The sequence below is a fragment of the Ailuropoda melanoleuca genome, chromosome 12 (assembly GCF_002007445.2).
Source record: "Ailuropoda melanoleuca isolate Jingjing chromosome 12, ASM200744v2, whole genome shotgun sequence".
In the NCBI taxonomy this organism is placed as follows: Eukaryota; Metazoa; Chordata; class Mammalia; order Carnivora; family Ursidae; genus Ailuropoda; species Ailuropoda melanoleuca.
In genome coordinates, this window is record NC_048229.1 from 68,235,028 (window position 1) to 68,253,016 (window position 17,989).

Genomic DNA, 17,989 nt, shown 5'->3' on the forward strand with positions numbered 1-17,989 from the left:
GTTAAAATACTTTCCTCTTGACCAAGGAATGCAGATCATTGCCAATAGATTAGAACTCTAAAATAATGGAATAAATTGATGATGTTCTTTGAAAATTTTACTTATATTTTAGAGGATTGTCAACCCAAACACCTGATCTTCAAAGAGACCTCTTTTCTAGGGATCAGATGGATTGGGGGAACCCTTTGAATGAATCAGCTGTCCCAAATATTGCTAAGATTGTTCTTGTTTCTTATAATCAAAGTAATACTTGCCTAATGACCACTGTGTTGCCAAGCATAGAGGGGACACAGAGACAGTTACTCTTGTCTTTGAAAAGACAGGCATAGAGAGAAAGCATCAAAATACAGAAGTTAAGTAGCAACAAGAGACTGGAAGTTAAGTAGCAACAAAAGACTGGAACATAAAATGCCACAAGGCATTATAATGATAATAATAGTAAGTTATAATAATAATAGTAAGTTATAATATATTATAGTAAGATATAATGATAATAATAGTAAGTTAGAAATATGATTTGGTTGTTCAAGCACATTTGCTATCGTACTAAAGATTCCATCCAACAGAGCATCGAAGTTTTTTCAATGTTCAAAATGTTACACACAGAGCAAATATATTATTTTTGCTTAAAGAACTTTAAATGGTGTAAATTTAATTATCAAAATTATCAAAAATAGCTATATCCCCACTGTCAGGGAGAGTGTGAAGAGAGAGAGAAATATTTATAATACTGTTGGTGTTTGTGTGCAAATTCCTACGACCATTCTGGAGGTCAATATGGCCATAGCTATCAAAATGTCAAATGTGCATCTCTTTGTTCTGGCAATTCTAGTTCCAATAATGGTAGGCTCGCCAATTTGGATTCTCTCCCTTCCCACCATCTCCATCTGAAAACAACTAGAAGACCAAGGCAAAATATTTTCAAAGCCTTTTTGTTTGTTTTTGTTTTTTAAGATTTTATTTATTTATTTGATAGTGAGAGAGACAGCCAGTGAGAGAGGAAACACAAGCAGGGGGAGTGGGAGAGGAAGAAGCAGGCTCCCAGCAGAGGAGCCTGATGTGGGGCTCGATCCCAGGACTCTGGGATCACGCCCTGAGCCGGAGGCAGACGCTTAACGACTGAGCCACCCGGGCGCCCTATGAGCAAAGCCTTTTTGATGCAAAAGAGAACTACCAGAACAGTGGAGAAATACAGGGCCAAGATCCAAGAGAAGAAGGAAACAAAGACAATCAGACTGTGGGGCCACTTCATCCTTAGCAATACCACCTTTTTGGTAGAAACTACAGAGATGCTGAAAAGTTAAGTAGAGTTAGGGAGGAAACGTAGGAGTTCATGGGATGCCCAAGGAGAAAGGGCTCTAGTAACTTTCCAAACTTTAGGATGGGACCCAGTGAAGTGAGGACTGGAAATGCACCGATCCTCACAAGGACTGAAGCTCAGCTTTGGCTTCTTTTTCAGTTATCAATTTGATTACAACCGTTCTTCTTCACTGGGGTTACAGGAGGTAATTTCTAATGTTCTAAGGCATCAATTGTGCATGAGGAATATTAATATCTCCTTTATATCTAGGATAGTACGAGCTATATACCCTTCTTGGGAAAATTGAGAAGATAGTCAAATGACTTGGTACAGGGCTTAATTCTCTCACAGAATCTTAGCTGAGAGTGGTAAGATTAGGGAATCCTAATGCCCCCTAGTCACTAGCCAGAAGCTAGAGGAAAATAACATCTTCTCGAGGCTTGAAATGACCACTCCCAGTTTCATATACACTGACCAGCGCGCCATGAAAAATAACCACGCATACGAGGACACAACACAGTCTGATAGAACACCAGGATAAACAACAGAAACTCCATAGAGAGCCAGAAAATAGAATTATTTGACAGATTTTTTTTAATGTTAAAAAGATTTTCAATGTTCTTTAAAAAAAAAAAAAGAAGATTGAGCAGAGGCCTGGAAACTCTAAAAAAACTCATGGGAAGTCTGGAACTGAAAAGTTCTGACAAAATTAAGAACTTAGTAGAATTGAATAGGTACAGCCTAGATAGGTATAGCCAGAGAGAAATTTTAAAACCTGGAAATTAAATAAATCTAAAGAAAAAACCCATACCGAAGCATACAGAGACAAAATATAGAAAAGAGCATCAGAGCCAAATAGGATGTAGCAAAAGTTTATCTATCTGGATGGAAAGAAGTGAGAAAATGGAGCATAGGCAATATTTGAAGACACAAATGACTGAACATTTTCCAAAAACCAACGAGTGACATTTATCTACAGATTCAAGAACCTCTACAAAGCCCAGGAAGGGTACATGTAAACCACACCTGGGAACAGCATAGTAAAACTCCTGAAAACCAAAACCAAAAAGAATATCTTAATGCGGTCAGAGAAAAAGATACATTACCTCAAATGAGCAATAAGACAGTAAGCCGACTTCTCAATTTTGACAACGGAAGACAAGAAACAATAGCGTATCTTCAAAGTGCTTAAAGAAAATGTAGGAAAATTGTTCATAAATGCATTCAAGGATATTAATTACATTGTAATTTGTTGAATGAAATGTTGGAAGCCTTTCTCCCTCTGCACCTCCCCCCTGCTTGCTCATTCTCTCTTTCTCAAATAAAGAAATAAAATCTTGAAAAGAAAAGGAAAGTTGGAAGCCATTTAAATATCCAGCAAGAGGGACTGATTAAAAATACTTACCTCACCTTTGGGTCATGGTATGTAAACATGTTGCAGGTACTGGAGGGGATTATGCTAAGTGAAATAAGTCAAGTGGAGAAAGACAGTTATATGGTTTCTCTCGTTTGTGGAACATAAGAAATAGCAGGGAGATTGGTAGGAGAAGGAAGGGAAGAATGAAGTGTGGAGGTAAACAGAAGGGGGAATGAACCACGAGAGACTATGGAGTCTGGGAAACAAACTGAGGGTTTCAGAGGGGGTTTGGGGCATGGGCTAGCCTGGTGATGGGTATTAAGGAGGGCACATATTGCATGGAGCACTGGGTGTTATACGCAAACAATGAATCATGGAACGCTATGTCAAAAACTAATGATGTACTGTATGGTGACTGACATAATAAAAAATTTTTTTAAAATGTTGCAGTTATATTGTTAAGTGAAAAAAAAGCAGGTTACAAAATAATATATAACATAGGCTCTCATTTATATTAAACTTAATATAGTACTTACTATTTAAATATGATTTCATGTAGTATTTTAGTATTTAAATATGATTAAGTATGGAAGGATAGGCACCAAAATACTAATAGTGATCTTTGGGTAGTGGAATTATGTGAGGATTTTCCACTTTCTTTATAATATTTTTATAATGACCATGTATTATCAAATGAAGATATATCCATTTTTAGAAAGGAAACAAAACCAGTTGGTACTTTGAAGTTGTGTTCTATGTTCCCCCTGGGCCCACTGTGGATGTGCGATCATGGATATTGTTTAGTGGATCCCATTACCTCTACTGAAAGAAAGTCTGCAAAGTAAGGGTCAGGTAAAACTCCTAGACTCAGATCCCTTAACACCCTGGTCTTCCTAAATCTAGGGAAAAGCAGTGAGAACAATGTCCTTTGGATCCCCGTGGTGACTCTTATTTTATAGGGAGCATCTATCAGTGGTCACCCTCCTCTAATTTAGAGAAATTACTTTTTTCAAAAATAAGAAACTTAAGAATACCATTAAGACAGGGTTAAATTTTTTAATTGTTTTTTCCTGCTAAAATATCAGCCTATATTAGAATATAACCCGCTCCCCAAAGATAAGAAACTACCAGTGTTCCTGTTTCCTAAAGATAAGCTAAATCCTCAGCAGTGGTTAAATTGCAGTTCCCTGGGTCCAGTGCAGAGAGTCAGTGCAATACTGTTGATTGCTTACATTGGCAACACGTTGTGCATAATTTGGAGGTAATGAAGCATCCTTCAGGGTAATAAAGTCTGAATTGTTTTTATAGGCCGAGAGATCCGTCTGCCTCTCCGAATCAAGGGGGAAGGAATGGGACCAAAGATTCACTTCAACTTTGAACTGCTGGACATTGGAAAAGTTTTCATTGGATCTGTACATTGTTATGAGGTAAGCACTAGAATTGTTCATTGAGACTCAAATAGCGCTTAGCTTTTTAGGTTATTTTGTATATGTGATTATTGATAGAAAATGTGTCTGCCATTACTCATACTGGGACTCTGGAATGATCTGGCTCTTCCTCCTCCTCCTAGCCCTGTTGAACGTTTCCTCTCTAAATGTCCTCAAGGCAACGAAGCCATACTTTTACTGGTTTTATCTTCATCATCTTGTGGATTGCAAAGGGGAAAATCATAATCTTCTCCCCATCTGTTTAATGCTTGTTCTCTGACAACAAATCCTACAGACCGGAGGAGAGAGAAGCTTCCATATTTTCCAGAATGTCCTAATAAGGATAGCTGTTTTCACACTTCAGAGTCTTCTCTGAATGCACTTAGTCTCCAATCCATGATTAAAAACCAGTCATTGTACTTTCTGGAACTTTCCGTCTGAAACTTCCCTGCTTTGTCTTCCCAGTTAGATGGAAAATGATCCTTTTGCAAGATGTACTCCTTGGTTCTTCAGGATCAAACTTACTTCAGGGTCTCCTCACCCCTGACTTTGTACCTAGGGTACTTTTTTTTACATTATATCAAATTGTAACCATTGAAACTTTATTTTACAAAGATTCGTAAACTTTAAATGTTTGTGTTTCTCTAAAGGTAGTAATAAAAGCAGTTACTTAGTGAGTGAAAAAGAGGCGTCAGGTTCCGTGCTTTCTTGTGTGTGCACATCTGTCTGCGTGTGTTTAGTTTCCAGTCCTTACAAAACTGTGAAAGGCAGGTTTTCTTGTACCCGTTCTCCACATGAACAAGAAGAGTCAGAGAGTGGTTAATACCATCTACAGCGTCATCCTTCACGTATGTTGAGCACAGTACCAATACTTTTACATTCATTGGTTTGTTTGGTCCTCACTAAACCCTAGGGAGTAGGTACCATGACTATTTCCTGGTGCTTCGAGAAGTTTTACTAGTTAAAGTAATGCTAGATACCCTAACAAATACAAAGATCTCTACTCTCTCAGACATGACAAGTCTGTTTCCTTGCTTACGTAAAGTCTCAAGCGAGCTTACCTATCAGCTGACGGCTCTCTGCCAGCAAAGCGTTGGGCCCCTGGCTCCTTCCAGCTCATAGCTCTGCCACCCCCACCGTGTGGCCTGCAACGTGGCAGCCTCACATGTGTCATGCGGGTGGAAAGGGAAGGAGCAGGGAGAGATGCACTTTTGTAGGAATTGGCCCTATAGGTGGCACACACCCGTTCATTCACGTCCCATCAGCTGCACGTTGCTGCATCAGTAGCTGGGAAGTGCAGTCTAGCTGTGAGCACGGGCGCAAGAGGAAGTGGGTTCAGTGAATAGCAAACCTGACTCTGCCACGTCTGTTAAGTAACTTGGCAAGGTTGTTCAGCTGGTAAATGTGAACGAGTACTGGATTACAAGGGCCCTGTATCCTGGGAAGAGAAGGCTTTTTACTGCCCTTTCAACCCCGGGGCTCTCACCATGAGCAAGTCCAGCCTACAGCCAGCTCAGCTCTCCGCTCAGCCTAACCTTGGCATGGGTGGCAAATGCCCGGTTGCTGCTGAGAGCTTCCTACTGTGTCCTCTATCCCCACATTCACTAAAGTAACTGTGCCCTAAATGGGACGATGTGAAAGGTAAATAGAGGTGTCAATGTCATAATGAGATGGAATGTACATAAGAGCACGATTTAAATGAAGAAATCGGTCACATGACTGTCATGAACTGAAAAATGGCACAGCTACTATGTTGCATTCATTGTCTTTTGCATTTTGATAAAAGGGTCGCTTTGGGAGGAAAAAAATGTACAGTGCTTCTTATGAAATTCACATTCTGTCTGTAATTTATCCAGTGTGAATTTCCCTTACATCTCACAGACTGTGTCTTGTGGATGCCACATCAGAAAAGGACCTTTAGTTCTGATGCAAAATGGATAAATTTTCTCTGAGCGTAATAATAATTTCTTACACATATAACCGAAGTGTATTGAGGCCACCACTTCCCACCCTCCTAGATTTGATCAGGAAAGTAAACCACAGCCAGCTAAGCAAGTGTTAGACGAGGTGCTGCCTCGGACTGGACAGTTCTGAGAGCTGCACATTGGCAGAGAAGGACATGGTAAGGTGCTTCTTACAGGAATATTTTGCACTCTCTGCATATTTAGTGCTGATGCCTCATTGCATCTCTCTTTCAATTTATTATGTTACCTACTTGAGACGAATTTGAATAACTAGCTATTGCCCTTAGTCATTGCTGAGCTGAGCAAACACGTAAAAGTAAACCACGGCTCCAAGAGTGTAGGCTGTTCCCAGTGTAATTAGAAGGAAAACAAGGTGAGGCGCTAGTGTAGATTTCTCCTCCCCAAGGAACTGGACTGCAAGGGTAAGGCAATCAAAAGGTCTCAGAATTTCATCCCAAATGACTTGCTGTATTCTGCATACACATGAAGGGTCTCTTTCCCAGGGGGAGAGGAATCACATGCATGTTCTGGAACATGGAGGACCTGGTGCCTTATACAAAATCTGGGTAAAAATATTGCCGTTAACCAAAAAATAAAAAGGCCATCTGTGCATCTCTTTAGAGAGAAAAACAATTCCCTTTGAGTGGAATTCCCTTTGAATGACCACCAACACTTTTGAGTTGCCTTTAAGTTACCACTAACATGTGTCAGTCACTTCTTAAGTGCAGGCAAATTTCAAACCCATTCGGTGGGGCACTGAGAACATAGATAGCCATCACTGTTGTTTATAAGCACTCTTTGTGAGGTACTTTGTTCTAAGAGTTACATAAATTAATTTCACCTTCACAGCAATCTGAGAAGTTAGTAGTAGTTTCACTTTACAGATGGAGAAACTGGGGCACAGAGAAACAGAGCAAGTTTCCAAGGTCACACAGCTAGGAAGTCAATGGTAAAGCTGGGATTTGAGCCCAGGCAATTTGGCTTCTGAGTCCCTGGCCATAATCACTTTCTACATGGTCTGTTTAAAAGGAATGAAGGGTGAAGCATGAATTCTATGACGAGGGAACCTAAAACTGAGTGAGGGAGATGGGAAATGAATGCAAAAAGATGAATAAAATATCAAGCAGCAATTAATTAGGTATCTCTTTTGGCACATCATCTGTCTTCTCTTAGGAGAGGTGGTGGTTTTCCTCTGCAAAGGCCCCTGACTCTATTCTACACGTGCTCTTTTTTTTTTTTTTAATTTTATTTTATTATATTGTGTTAATCACCATACAGTACATCCCCAGATTCCGATGGTAAAGTTTGATGCTTCATTAGTTGCGTATAACACCCAGTGCACCATGCAATACGTGCCCTCCCTACTACCCATCACCAGGCTATCCCCTTCCCCCACCCCCTCCCCTCTGAAGTCCTCAGTTTGCCTCTCACAGTCCATAGTCTCTCATGTTTCATTCCCCCCTCTGATTACCCCCCTTTTCTTTATCCCTTTCTTCCCCTACCGATCCTCCTAGTTCTTATGTTCCATAGATGAGAGAAATCATATGATAATTGTCTTTCTCTGCTTGACTTATTTCACTTAGCATTATCTCCTCCAGTGCCGTCCATGTTGCAGCAAATGTTGAGAATTCGTTCTTTCTGATAGCTGAGTAATATTCCATTGTATATATGGACCACAGCTTCTTAATCCAGTCATCTGTTGAAGGGCATCTCGGCTCCTTCCATGATTTGGCTATTGTGGACAATGCAGCTATGAACATTGGGGTGCATATGGCCCTTCTCTTTACTACGTCTGTATCTTTGGGGTAAACACCCAGTAGTGCAATGGCTGGGTCATAGGGTAGTTCAATTTTTAACTTTTTAAGGGACCTCCACACTGTTTTCCAGAGTGGCTGTACCAACTTGCATTCCCACCAACAATGTAGGAGGGATCCCCTTTCTCCACATCCTCTCCAACAATTGTTGTTTCTTGCCTTGTCTATCTTTGCCATTCTAACTGGCGTAAGGTGGTATCTCAGTGTGGTTTTGATTTGAATTTCCCTGATGGCTAATGATTTTGAACATTTTTTCATGTGTCTGTTAGCCATTTGTATGTCTTCATTGGAAAAGTGTCTGTTCATATCTTCTGCCCATTTTATGATTTGTTTATTTGTTTCTCGTGTATTGAGTTTGAGAAGTTCTTTGTAGATCTTGGATACCAGTCCTTTATCTGTGGTGTCCTTTGCAAATATATTCTCCCATTCCGTGGGCTGTCTCTTAGTTTTTTTGACTGTTTCCTTGGCTGTGCAGAAGCTCTTTATCCTGATAAAGTCCCATAAGTTCATTTTATCTTTTATTTCTCTTGCCTTTGGAGATGTGTCGTGAAAAAGGTTGCTCTGGCCGATGTCATAGAAGTTGTTGCCTATGTTCTCCTCTAGAATTTTGATGGATTCCTGTCTCACATTGAGGTCTTTCATCCATTTGGAGTTTATTTTTGTGTATGGTGTGAGAGAGTGGTCAAGTTTCATTCTTTTGCATGTAGCTGTCCAATTTTCCCAGCACCATTTATTGAAGAGACTGTCTTTTTTCCACCGGATGTTTTTTCCTGCTTTATCAAAGATTAGTTGCCCAAAGAGCCGAGGGTCCATTTCTGGGTTCTCTATTCTGTTCCATTGGTCGATGTGTCTGTTTTTGTGCCAGTACCATGCTGTCTTTGTGATCACAGCTTTGTAGTACAGCTCGAAATCCGGCATTGTGATGCCCCCAGCTTTGTTTTTCCTTTTCAACAGTTCCTTGGAGATTCGGGGCCTTTTCTGGTTCCATACAAATTTAAGGACTATTTGTTCCAGTTCTTTGAAAAATGTCCTCGGTATTTTGATCGGGATAGCATTGAAAGTGTAGATTGCTCTGGGTAGTATGGACATTTTAACTATGTTAATTCTTCCAATCCATGAGCATGGAATATTTTTCCATCTTTTTATGTCTTCCTCAATATCTTTCAAAAGTGATCTATAGTTTCTAGCATATAGGTCCTTTACGTCTCTGGTTAAGTTAATTCCAAGGTAACGCATGGTTTTTGGTGTTATTGTAAATGGGATGGATTCCCTAATTTCTCTTTCTTCAGTCTCGTTATTCGTGTATAGAAATGCAACTGATTTCTGGGCATTGATTTTGTATCCTGCCACCTTACTGAATTGTTCTATAACTTCTAATAGTTTGGGAGTGGATTCCTTTGGGTTTTCCATATAGAGTATCATGTCATCTGCAAAGAGAGACAGTTTGACTTCTTCTTTGCCGATTTGGATACCTTTGATCCCTTTTTGTCTTCTGATTGCTGTTGCAAGGACTTCTAGTACTATGTTGAATAATAGTGGCGAGAGTGGGCATCCTTGTCGTGTTCCTGATCTTAAGGGAAAGGCTTCCAGCTTTTCCCCATTGAGAATAATGCTTGCAGTAGGCTTTTCATAGATGGCTTTTATGAGATTGAGAAATGTACCCTCTATTCCTACACTCTGAAGGGTTTTAATCAGGAAAGGATGCTGTATTTTGTCAAATGCTTTTTCTGCATCAATTGAGAGGATCATATGGTTCTTGAGTCTTTTCTTGTTGATATGATGTATCACATTGATTGATTTGCGAGTGTTGAACCATGCTTGCATCCCAGGTATGAATCCCACTTGGTCATGATGGATAATCCTTTTAATGTACTGTTGGATTCTATTAGCAAGGATCTTGTTGAGGATTTTGGCATCCATATTCATTAGAGAAATCGGTCTGTAATTCTCCTTTTTGAGGGGGTCTTTGCCTGGTTTGGGGATCAAGGTAATATTAGCCTCATAGAATGAGTTTGGTAGCTTTCCTTCTGTTTCTATTTTTTGAAATAGCTTTAGGAGAATAGGTATTATTTCTTCTTTGAATGTTTGGTAGAATTCCCCAGGAAAACCGTCTGGGCCTGGAGTTTTATTATTTGGAAGGTTGTTTATCACTGACTCAATTTCTTCATAGTTAATTGGCCTATTTAAGAAATCTATTTCTTCCTGTTTCAGTCTTGGTAGTTTATAGGTTTCCAGGAAGGCCTCCATCTCTTCCAGATTGTTTAGTTTTTTGGCATATAGCTGTTGATAAAAGTTTCTAATAATCCTTGCAATTTCAATGGTGCTGGTCGTGACCTCTCCCTTTTCAGTCATAATTTTAATAATCTCAGTCCTTTCTCTTTGTTTTTGGACAAGTTTTGCCAGTGGTCTATCAATTTTATGGATTCTCTCAAAGAACCAGCTTCTAGTCCTGTTGATCTGCTCTACTGTGGTTCTGGTCTCTAATTCATTGATTTCTGCTCTAATCTTGGTCAACTCCTTCCTTGTCAGTGGGTTAGGCCTGTCCCTCTGTTGCTGTTCCAGTTTCTTGAGGTGAGAATATAGAAACTGCATTTTAGATTTTTCTATTCTTTTGAGTGAGGCTTGGATGGCTATGTATTTCCCCCTTAGGACTGCCTTTGCAGTATCCCATAGGTTTTGGACCGTTGTGTATTCATTCTCGTTGGTCTCCATAAATTGTTTAATTTGTTTTTTGATTTCCTGGTTTATCGAGTCATTCTTGAGCAGGATGGTTCTTAGCCTCCAAGTGTTTGAGTTTCTTCCAGGTTTTTCCTTGTGGTTGAGTTCCAATTTCAGAGCGTTGTGGTCTGAGAATATGCAGGGGATAATTTCAATCTTTTGGTATTGGCTGAGACCTGTTTTGTGTCCCAGAGCATGATCTATTCTTGAGAATGTTCCATGGGCATTTGAATAGAATGAGTATTCTTTGGTTCTGGGGTGTAGTGTTCTATATATATCTATGAGGTCCAACTCGTCGAGTATGGCATTCAAAGCCTTTGATTCTTTGCTTAGTTTTTGCCAGGGTGTTCTGTCTATTTCTGATAGTGGGGTGTTGAGGTCCCCTACTATTACTGTGTTCTTATCTATATGTCTCTTTATTTTGGTTAAGAGTTGGCTTGTGTATCTTGCTGCTCCCCTGTTGGGGGCATATATATTAATAATTGTCATATCCACTTGTTGAATACTTCCTTTAAGAATAATATAGTGCCCTTCTGTATCTCTCTCTATGGCCTCTAGTTTAAAATCCAGTCTATCTGATATGAGAATTGCTACTCCAGCTTTCTTTTGAGGTCCATTTGCGTGGAAGATGGTACTCCATCCCCTTACTCTAAGTCTGAATGCATCTTTGGGTTCAAAATGAGTCTCTTGTAGACAGCAAATGGATGGGTCATGTCTTTTTATCCAATCTGCAACCCTGTGGCGTTTTATGGGAGAGTTTAAGCCATTTAGATTGATAGAGATTATTGACAGATATGATTTTAATGATGCCATTTCTCTTTAAAGTCTTTGTATCGGTTGTGACTTGCTGCTCTGTATCACTCTTGGGGCCTTTTTACCTTTATAGAGCCCCCCTTAATATCTCCTGTAGGGCTGGTTTCGTGGTTACGAAATTGGTTAATGATTGGCGATTTTGGAACGTCTTTATTTCTCCATCAATTCTGAATGACAGCTTTGCTGGATAAAGGATCCTTGGCTGCATGTTTTTCTCTGAAAGAGCTTTAAAAATGCCCCCCCAAGCCTTTCTCTCATTCCAGGTCTCTGTAGACAGGTCTGACGTAATCCTGATACCTTTGCCTTGGTACGTGAGAAATTTCTTTGCCCTGGCCGCTTTCAATACTGTATCCTTGGATCTAATATTTGCGAATTGCACTATGACATGCCGTGGCGTAGGTTTGTCCTGGTTGAGCTTGGATGGGGTCCTCTCTGCCTCTTGGACACGAATGCTTGTTTCCCTTGCTAGATTAGGGAAGTTTTCAGCTACAATTTGTTCAAATATCTCTTCTAGACCTCTGTTTTTCTCCACCCCTTCAGGGATGCCGATGATTCTGACATTGGATCGTTTCATAGAGTCAGTAATCTCCCGTAATCTACATTCGTGGGCGTGGATTTTTTTAAGACCAGCTTCTATTTTCGTTTTTTCTTCTACTAACCCATCCTCCAATTCGCTAACGCGTTCCTCTGCCTCGGTGACCCTGGCCGTCAGAGCCTCTAGTTTTGACTGTATTTGGCCCATAGAATTTTTAATTTCTGTCAGATTCGCTCTCATTTCTGCCCTTAGGGATTCTATATTCTCAGCAACGCTTTCTCTGATGCTTTTTTCAAGTTTACTCATCATCTTGACCATTGTTGCTCTGAATTCCATTTCTGATAATTGGGATACATCCATATGTATTAATTCTGTGGCCGAGGCCAATTCTGTGGCAGAGGCCACAGACTCATTATCTTTTCTTTGCTGGGGGGGACTTCTCCTTCTCGTCATTCTGATGAAGAGAGATTGCAGGGTTGTCCAGAGCCCAAGTGTTGACTGGGACCCAGGCCGTGCGCCCTTGTTTTATAGAGATCTTAGGGATGTGGGCTTCTTCCTTAAAGAGTTTATTTATTTATTTGAGAGAGAGAGAGACAGTCAGCAAGAAAGGGAACCCAAGCAGAGGAGTGGGAGAGGAAGAAGCAGGTTCCCGGTGGAGAAGCCCGATGAAGGACTCCTTACGGAGCGTTGTGATCACACCCTAATCCGAAGACAGGTGCTTGGTGACTGCGCCACTCAGGCGCTCCGGGTTGTGGGCTTCTTGATTTTTCAGCCTGCCTTCTGGGGGAGGGGCCTGCCTGCCGGTACTCAGAAAACCCTGTTTGGGTAGAGTCTCTGTGTCCCTTGCGAGGGGGGATGGGGATGGGCACCCTGTGAGCCGGTATTTCCGGGCTTTTGTTCTCTGGCGGCTTTCCCTGGCGGTTTGCTATGCCTCTTCTGAGAGAGCAGCAGCGGCTGAAATTCAGCCTCTGTCTCAGAACAGAGGGATCGCGGATCGTTCTCCACTGATGTTCTGGCCACTTTAACTCTGTTTCTGTTGGTGCTGCTCAACCCTGCAGCATCCCGGGCTGTGCGCCCCACACCCGGCGTCCCAGCCCTCACTTCCAGGGCCGGCACGTCTCTGTCCTTTGTGTTTCCAACCCCGCCAGCCGCCAGCCGCCCCGCGTGGGCTCCCGGAGCTCCCCGTCTCAGTCTGGTGTCTCACGGGTGCTGACCGCGAGTCCGCCTGCTCCCCCGTGCAGGTGGCCCTCCAGCCGCCAGCCGCCCCGCGGACGCTCCCGGAGCTCCCGGTCTCAGCCTCGATCCAGTGAGCACACCGGAGCTCCGGAGCTCCGTGAGATGCTTGGTGGTGCACGCTCCCGGCTCACGGACTCAGTCTGCCGTTTCCAGAGTGCGGGTCCGCGGTCCGCCCGCTCCCCGGTGCAGGTGGCCCGCCAGCCGCCCTGCGCGCGCGCTCCTGGAGCTCGCGTTCTAAGTCTGTTGTCTCGCGGGTGCCGTCCGCGAGTCCGCCTGCTCCCCCGTGCAGGTGGCCCGCCAACCGCCAGCCGTCCCGCGTGCGCTCCCGGAGCTCCCTTCTCAGCCTGCTGTCTCAAGCGTGCGGGTCCGCGGTCTGTCCGCTCCCCCTTGCAGGTGGCTACCGCTTCCCGGCGCCCTGACACGGCGGCTCCCTCCCCCTTCTGTTTAGCTTCCGATATCTGTGCGCGGTTTCACGGCTCCCCGCTTCGTACCTCGATACTCAGCGCTGGAGATGTTCATTTGTAGAGATCCAGATGTATCTTCCTGCGTCTCAGGCTGATTCCGTGGATATTCCTGCTGGTCTGGTACATCCAGCTCAACTCAGGGGACCGGCTGAAAAAGGTGTCCCCTACTCCTCCGCCATCTTAACCTCCCAGCCTCTACACGTGCTCTTGATACCTTCTTCTTTGCTTCTCAGGAGGCAGCCTGAGCTGGTGGACGCCCAACGTCCACCCAGACCCCATTCCCGTGGTTACCCAGCCCCCTTCTCTTACTACAACAAATGCGTGTGCCAGCTACTGAGTATGCATTATCCCGTTTAATGTAAATACCCTGGGTCTCCTCTGCCATACTTCCCACAGCTTTACTGCCCCCACTTTCACTGCTCACCCCCAATCCTCTCAAAACAGCAACCTCAATCAGCTGCTATTTCGTCCGTACTCACTCACTCCCTAAACATTTGGACTCTGGATTCTGCAGTCACACTCCATTGGCGTTCCTTTCTTCTTCAAGGGCGGGGATGGCTTTTAATTAAAAATCAAAAACCTGTAACATTTTCTCAGAATTTATTCCCCTTCAGCTCTGTCCACATTCAACCCCTTCTGGAAATTCTCCTCCCTTGGCTTCTTCTAGGTTCCCGACGTTGCCCTGCTTACCTTTCTGTACATTTCTTCCTGATCTCCTGCGCTCTTTTTCCTCGGTGCTTTGAGTGCGGGTTGAAGGTGGTATGTAAATAGAAGAACGTGCTGTCCACCTGTTCAGGTGTAAGCATTGGCAAGGAACAGAGACTGTCTTAGAAGCCCAGGAACAGAGCTGCATGGTTAAGGCACAGGCTCACCAGACAGGCACCACGGGGGGTGGGAGCAGGAGCAATGAACTGAGCCAGGTGTGGAGAACTCTGAATGCCAGGCAGGAGCTTTTTACATGTTCATACCTAGTGTGCAAGCAAATGTGGGCCCATGGTATACAGAATTAAAACATTTCTATAGTAAAACAGTTGCTTACATAAGCATCCCCAAACAATGTGTCGTATCCATGCAATAGAGTTTGAGGTGAAAGTATCCCCATAGAATGAAATCTAAGAGCACAACAAGGAGAATCTTTGTCCTCTGGAATCCATGGTGATGTCTCGTTCACATTCTCCAGGCTACACTATAAACATAGGCTTAGGTAGTTCTTGCTCCTCTATTCTGACTTCTTATTTTTCAGGATGTCACTTCTTCTCAACCTTCTCATGCATATAAGATAAATACCTGCCTTCCCTCAGTTACTCTATAGAGTATCAGCAAAAGGCATTTAGGGGGCGCCTGGGTGGCACAGCGGTTAAGCGTCTGCCTTCGGCTCAGGGCGTGATCCCGGCGTTATGGGATCGAGCCCCACATCAGGCTCTTCCGCTATGAGCCTGCTTCTTCTCCCACTCCCCCTGCTTGTGTTCCCTCTCTCGCTGGCTGTCTCTATCTCTGTTGAATAAATAAATAAAATCTTTAAAAAAAAAAAAAGAAAAAGGCATTTAAGGCTCCTTCTCTGTAGGCGCAATTACAATCAGCATTTATAACACGACTATAGTACATGTGAAAACTCTGTTCCAAAGAGGATACTCAAAACACAAAATTACTTCTGCATTGGGTTTCTTATCTTCACACCTTCAAGGCAGAAGACTGTTCATTTCTCCCCTGGAGTTTTGCTCTGGCTTTAATTCCTGTAGCTCTCCATGTGTTGGTATTAAACAGTACAGCCACATGCTTATATGAAAATAAGTCGGATGTCCATGCTCTATCTTTGCATTCTTGGCTTTTTATTGATACAGGCAATACTATCCAACAAAGGCAGCATTGATGCCCTCTTCAACGTGATCCCTCCAACTTCGGCTTTGGGGGCCTGCTTTGTTTTCGGCCCCAGGGAAGGCATCATCGAACCAAACGGAGTCCAGGCAATCCAGATCTCTTTCAGTTCTGCCATCTTGGGAAACTTTGAAGAAGAGTTCCTGGTCAATGTGAATGGGTCCCCTGAGCCTGTGAAACTGACCATTAGGTAAGATATTATCTGTAACTAATGTGGAAGCTAACTGAAGCTTTTATCTACTGCTTTCTTAAACTTCAAAACCAGATCCTGTCTTAGATGTCCATAACTATCTTTGCTGGTAGGAACACACCAAAATAATGAAATGTTTTAAATTTCCACCAGCATTTACATACTCAGCACGTGTAACTTATTATTGTAATGTGGATACAGATGCTGTTTGGGGATCTAGTTTTTCTACAAGCTATAGCTTTATAAAATAAGGACTTAAAACGTTAAGCTAGTTCCTAGTTACCCTCTCTGTTTTAGAATGTTTAGGGAAAATAAATCATTACAGTAACACCTGGATAAAATCATCCTCTGGACTAGGCTTTCACTATTATCCCGGTTTCTCTAAACTTTCATCTTTCATTTTTATTTTAAGGAAATTTTTTAAATGCTCATACGGATAATACCTTCAGGTATTGTAAAAGAGTCTGCTTACAGTGTCAGTTGTCCAAGGCTAGACATTTGCAGCTTTTGTGCTGCAAGTCCTTTGATGGCTTCTCCAGCTGTTTGTGATAATTGAAAGTCATTAATAGCGGAGTCTGTCCTCAGGTTTTAAAAAGAAGTTCTCTATGACCAACCCATTGGGCAGATATACAACTTTGGTTCCCGGTGCTTAGAGAGATCATGTCTTTAGAACACATCACAGATCCTATTTGGATTTTCATAGCAACAGGTTGTTAATTACCTTGGCAGTCTCTCTTACTACGGTTACTATTAGCAGGACCTCCTTCCATCTACAGCTAAGGCCTCCCTTGGGGCCTGGGGATAACATAGACATTGTGGCCTGAAGAATCCTAGGAAAATTTGTTGGTGTCATGATATCTACTGGAAATTCAGAATCTCAAGATAAGCTTAAAGGTTATTACCGCTTCTTTCAATTCTTCCACCTAAGTGTCCCTGTTATGGAGTGAATTGTGTCCTCTCAAGCTCATATATTGAAATTCTAATAACCAGTACTTAAGAATGGGACTGCACTTAGAGATAGGACATTTAAAGAAGTAATTAAGGTAACATGATGCCATATGGGTGGGCCTTAATACAGTGTGACTGGTGTCCTTATAAGAACAGGCACACAGATAGGAAAACACCCTGTAAGGAGAAGATGGCCGTTGGACAAGCTGAGGAAGGAGTCCCTCAGAGGAAACCAGTCCTGCTGACATATTGATTTTGGACTTGTGGCCCATAGAGCTATAAGAAAATAAATTTCTGTTGTTTCATCCACTCAGTCTGTGGTGCTCTGTTATGACAGCCCTAGCAAACGAATACAGCCTCTAACAAATAAGGAGAGTGAATGAATGTTTGTGTCTCAGGACTTCTGTGGCATAGCTGAGACAGACTGCCATAATCATAAACTTTTTTTTTTTTTTAAGTCTCAAGACCTACCTGAAACATTCAGAAGGCATTTATATTTTCTTCCATAATACATCAGTGTTTGTGATAATAGAAAAAAATCAGCACTGCTTTCTAAATATTTGAATAACATTGACTCTTCAAGAAGACCCACCATGCTCATCCTGGCCCATGGTTGACATCCTTCAGTGATAAACAGAACATGAGGAGGACAGGAGTACTTTTTCACATTGTATGAACTCTAGTTCACCTCCCACCTCCATAACAATTAACATCTCGTGACAAGCAATGGAGGTGGTTATCTGCAGAAGCAGGAAGAGCAAACCTGCAAATGCATCCCCCCATCTCCCTTTCAGAGATTGTCTGATGCTTGAGGGTCCTCAGTAAGCTCCAGCAGATCACTCTCCACAGCCCCATCTGACTTCCTGACTTCAAGAGGTATCGCTCAGAATCATGAGCGCCCTCCACAACATCCAGCATCATTGACGGGCCTCTGTCCAAAATGGGGAAGACAGAACCTTAAAGCTCTGCTCTTACAAAGAGTCGAGATAAAAATAACAAGCACTCTAAGGGTAAGAACGNGCCTCTGTCCAAAATGGGGAAGACAGAACCTTAAAGCTCTGCTCTTACAAAGAGTCGAGATAAAAATAACAACCACTCTATCTAAGGGTAAGAACGTATAGGGTATCAAAAGACTGTAAGTTTACTTTTCATGTAGGGAAAAGGAAAATACTGGCCAAGACAGGCTAATTCCTGTCCTTCAGGTTGAGTAAGAAAGCCCATCCCGGGACGCCTGGGTGGCACAGCAGTTAAGCGTCTGCCTTCGGCTCAGGGCGTGATCCCGGCGTTATGGGATCGAGCCCCACATCAGGCTCTTCCGCTATGAGCCTGCTTCTTCCTCTCCCACTCC

At 42.6% G+C, this 17,989-nt stretch overlaps 1 protein-coding gene across 1 annotated transcript in view; it reads left to right on the forward strand.

Moving 5' to 3' along the window:
• HYDIN (HYDIN axonemal central pair apparatus protein) overlaps positions 1–17,989 on the forward strand; it is a 363,532-nt gene that overhangs the window by 145,008 nt on the left and 200,535 nt on the right. Inside the window, exons 11-12 of the mRNA XM_034638025.1 lie at positions 3,966–4,084; positions 15,470–15,693. Of these exons, the coding sequence (XP_034493916.1) occupies positions 3,966–4,084; positions 15,470–15,693 (343 nt within the window). The remainder of the gene's footprint in view (positions 1–3,965; positions 4,085–15,469; positions 15,694–17,989) is intronic.